The 4,542-nt window shown below is 35.1% G+C and overlaps 1 protein-coding gene across 1 annotated transcript; it reads left to right on the top strand.

Moving 5' to 3' along the window:
• Positions 1-1,684: 1,684 nt before the first annotated feature.
• Positions 1,685-3,523, top strand: LOC140841065 (protein DETOXIFICATION 49). Its single transcript, XM_073208235.1, has one exon. The coding sequence runs from the start codon at positions 1,808-1,810 to the stop codon at positions 3,359-3,361; it is 1,554 nt and encodes a 517-aa protein (XP_073064336.1). The 5' UTR covers positions 1,685-1,807; the 3' UTR covers positions 3,362-3,523.
• The last annotated feature ends 1,019 nt before the right edge of the window (positions 3,524-4,542 follow it).

Raw genomic sequence — 4,542 nt, 5'->3', positions numbered from 1 at the left:
GTCACATCCGTTTTTTTTTTACATTCGAGACGATGTTATCGCGACAAATCATTTAATGCAACAGTGTGTAAGCAAAAACCAGATGTGATGTTCTAAGATATGTTCTCGCGAACATCTTGCGGTGTTCCTGAAGTGCCTACCAATAGGTGGACATGTTTTTTATATAAGTAAAACATTAAACTTCAAATCTACTTCTTACATGTTTGTATAGTATTGTATGTTAAAAATTGTGTGTTTAAAAATCACCCAATAATAATGTTATTTGAAATTTATTCTATTTTGTATTACTAATATATAAATAAGTAAGATCCGAATTAAATTGTCACCACTTCGAGTTTATCGTTAATTTTTGCAAATACAATTTTTACCGCAAAGTATACATAGTTTGTCACACTTGCCGTGCCGGAACGAAATTGGACTTAAATCTTTGGTAAATCTAAAACTTTGACATTTTCTGTCATTGAAAGACAGCAAAGCTTGGGCCATTAACAGGCCGTTGGATTTTGTTGGGCCCACCGATGACAAATTTCGCCCTTCGATGATCTCGTTTTTGTCCTTTTTATTGTCTCTTTATTACCTTTTGATACATAAAGTTTCACAAAAAAATAAAAACATGCTGCAAATTTTATTAGAAGCTCACGATCAAAAAAAAAAAAAATAGGAAAATTTGTATGAAACCATCTTACATATATATATATCGAGCCGACTTGTTTCATTAACATAGATTCGTGAGACCGTATTACAGAATACCTGCCCAAAAATTATTAGAAGCTATATATACATTTGTTTATCTATGAAAAATATTACTGCTTACGTTTAAAAAATATTATTTTTATTATAAACATGAGTAGCGTTGACTCGTCTCACGGATATGAATAAAGATTTGTGAGACCATATAACAAGAGACGCGCTCTTTTTTAATAATATCATGTTAATCAGAACTTGAATAAATATTTTTAAATGTGTTAACATGAGCACGAGTGTGTGCCTATATATTAATTGAGATTTGATATTCGATGGAAAAGGAACAGGTGTCGAATATTTGCTCGCAAGCAACATTTGTTCTATTCCATTTAAATTAAAGTAACATTTGTCGTGTTTATGCATTACACGATCTATTCATGGACTTGTAAACCTCCTTCATATACGATGTACTTCTTTCCAACTACCAAAAATTAAATTTGCAAAACTAGTTGAATAAGATGGGCGATTTTGGCTTTTGGACAAATATAACAAGTGTGAGTTTGGTTTTAGTTCGAAGTTTTAATTTTTCCACTTTTCATCGGTTTTTGTGGGATTATTTACATGATATCGGACATATCGTTATTTTGGAATCATATAAGTAATATTCAGCACGCATCAATGGTCCGACGAAAATGACGAAAAGTAAAACAAAACAGAAAAAACTTAATAGACAAAGGTAATAACAAAAACCCCAAAACAACCAAAAGTATGCTAAGATTTTTGGAGTCTATCTCATACAAAATTCAAATAAATCACGGTTCATTGATGTAGTCCTCATTCTAAACATGCTTGAGAAATCCGTGTGCGCTAGGATCTTAGTTCCTTCCCATGCCCGCCGGCGCGCTCTACAGTACACTAGACCTCCCATTTATAAAAGCCAAGCGCCAGCTTCACGCGGCGGCCGACCCCATTTGTAGTATATATATATACCCACCCTCAACCCATTCTTTCAAGAACTCCACAAACAAAAACACGCACACGCACACGCTATATATCTTTCTCTCTTCCTCTCTCACACACACAAACACCAAATAATACAAACACTGAAAACCCCACAAGAAAAATGTGCATCAAATGCAATAATCCCTCAGATCATCAAGATTCCGACATGTTCACTTCTTTGATCCCCAAAACCCCAACACTAATCAAACCCACACAGAAACCACACAACCCCACCAATCATATGTCTCTCCTTCTTCAAGAATCCATATCCATAGCCAGAATAGCTCTCCCAATGATCCTTACAGGTCTGCTACTCTACTCCAGGTCCATAATCTCAATGCTTTTTCTTGGCAGATTAGGGGACTTAGCTTTAGCCGGAGGTTCTTTGGCAGTCGGATTCGCTAACATCACCGGTTATTCTATCCTCTCTGGTTTAGCCATGGGGATGGAACCCATTTGCGGACAAGCTTTTGGAGCCAAAAAGTACAAACTCCTCGGACTTTCTTTGCAAAGAACAGTACTTTTGCTTGTGTTCGCCTCATTTCCAATATCCGCTTTGTGGTTAAACATGAAAAGGATTCTTCTTTTTTGTGGGCAAGATGAATCCATTGCAGCGCAAGCTCAAGAATATTTGTTCTATTTTTTACCTGATCTGTTTGTTCAGGCCGTATTACATCCACTGAGAATCTACCTGAGAACTCAATCCATAACTTTGCCTCTAACTTTCTGCGCAGCGGTTTCGATTCTTTTGCATGTTCCTATTAACTATCTCCTCGTTTCAAAGCTCGAGTTAGGTATAAAAGGAGTTGCATTTGCTGGGGTTTGGACAAATATAAACCTCGTTGCATCGTTAGTTGTCTATATAATAGTATCTGGAGTATATGAAAAAACTTGGGTAGGCGTATCAATGGAGTGTTTAAAAGGCTGGAAATTTCTCCTTAATCTAGCTATTCCAAGCTGTGTTTCAGTTTGTCTTGAATGGTGGTGGTATGAAATAATGATCTTGATTTGTGGGTTGCTGCTAAACCCAAAAGCAACAGTTGCATCGATGGGGATTCTGATTCAAACCACCGCATTAATCTACATATTCCCATCTTCACTCAGTTTCAGCGTGTCAACTAGAGTGGGCAACGAGGTAGGAGCAGGCAGGCCCCAGAAGGCGAAGTTCGCCGCCATTGTCGGGCTTTCCGGCGGGTTCTTACTGGGATTCATCTCCTTTCTTTTTGCAGTTTCAGTTAGGAACATATGGGCGACCATGTTCACGCAAGATAAAGAGATAATCGCATTGACATCTCTGGTTCTGCCGATAATCGGGCTTTGCGAGCTGGGGAATTGCCCGCAGACTACGGGCTGCGGGGTGCTGAGGGGAACGGCCCGGCCAAAAGTTGGCGCAAACATCAACTTGGGATGCTTCTATCTGGTGGGAATGCCGGTGGCTGTGGGGTTAGCTTTCTTCTTGAGAATGGACTTCAAGGGCCTGTGGTTCGGGCTTTTGGCGGCCCAAATTTCATGCGTGGTAACAATGATGGTTGTTCTGCTGCTAACCGATTGGGAATTCGAGGCCCGAAAAGCAGAAGAATTGACCAGAGAATACAGAATTCTTGATGAAAACGAAGAAGATGATGGAAAAGATGAATCGCACCAAGCAGAAAACAAGGGAGATAGTCTATGCTAAATTAATGCTTGATATTTTTTTAGGTTATTTTAATTTAATTTTTTTATTATTATTGAGTATTAATTTATTTAATTATTTTTTATAAAAATTACGTTGTAATTGAGTTTCGAACTCGACTCGATCAAAATTAAAATAATTTAGTACTTTAAATTTTCTTAGGGGCAAATTAAGTTTGACAAAAACTTGTGTGAGATGGTCTCACGGATCGTATTTGTGAGACATATCTCTTATTAGGGTTATCGATGAAAAAATATTATTTTTTATTGTGAATATGGGTAGGATTGACTCGTCTCACAGATTAACATAAAACTCACTTATTAGGCTTTTAGGCATCGTGATTATATGTTTGAATTTTACATAAGGGAAATAATATAATTATTTGTTTTCACAATCTTGAAAATTCAACCATTAAAAAAAAGCAGCCATTGAATTTGAATTCAAACAACAACTTCAGCCTTTTTGAAGCGATTTTGTTGAAATTATTTTATGGAATATTCTTTATTTATTTATCTCTAACAAGAAAGCAATTGTCTTGTATATGCATGAGACGGTCTCACAGGTCGTATTTGTGATACAGATCTCTTATTTGAGTCATCCATGAAAAAATATTATTTTGTATGCTAATATTATTATTTTTTTATTGTGAATATAGGTAGGGTTAACCCGTCCTACATATTAGGATTCGTGTGACGGTCTCACATGAGATCCACTCATCTAAGAAATATCACGCTAAATTAACAAAATTTATTATATGACTTTTTTTATATATATTAATGAATGGATGTATTTTATTTTTATCCAAAACTTGAACCAGATCAATTTTTCGATTTGGTCGCCTGAAAGTCTGTCCAAATCATATGGTTTTGTTTGATTTTACGTTTCGGTTAAGTTTCTGAATACCTTGCTTACTTATATTGAATTAGTATTAAAATCAATTCTATTTTTGCTTGTTTTAAATTATCAATTCAATTTTGTTGAATATAAATTTATCCGTATTTGTATACATTCTAGAAATATGTTGATTGGAAAAAAAAAACATTGAAAAGTACTTGTTTGATAATTTAAACATGTTAGAAAAATATTGATTTACCTTAAATTGGTTTCATTTAATTTTTAAATTTTTTTTAAAAAAATAATAAAGTATGAATATGATATCAAGGGTACGTATATTAAACGTTAAA

This window comes from Primulina eburnea, chromosome 9 (genome assembly GCF_022965805.1).
Source record: "Primulina eburnea isolate SZY01 chromosome 9, ASM2296580v1, whole genome shotgun sequence".
NCBI lineage: Eukaryota > Viridiplantae > Streptophyta > Magnoliopsida > Lamiales > Gesneriaceae > Primulina > Primulina eburnea.
Note: the sequence above shows the minus strand (reverse complement) of the source record. Positions and strands in the feature narration are given on the sequence as shown.

Excerpts from the sequence above, each read along its gene's own strand:
- LOC140841065 (XM_073208235.1), top strand. The coding sequence starts at position 1,808 with ATGTGCATCAAATGCAATAATCCCTCAGATCATCAAGATTCCGACATG.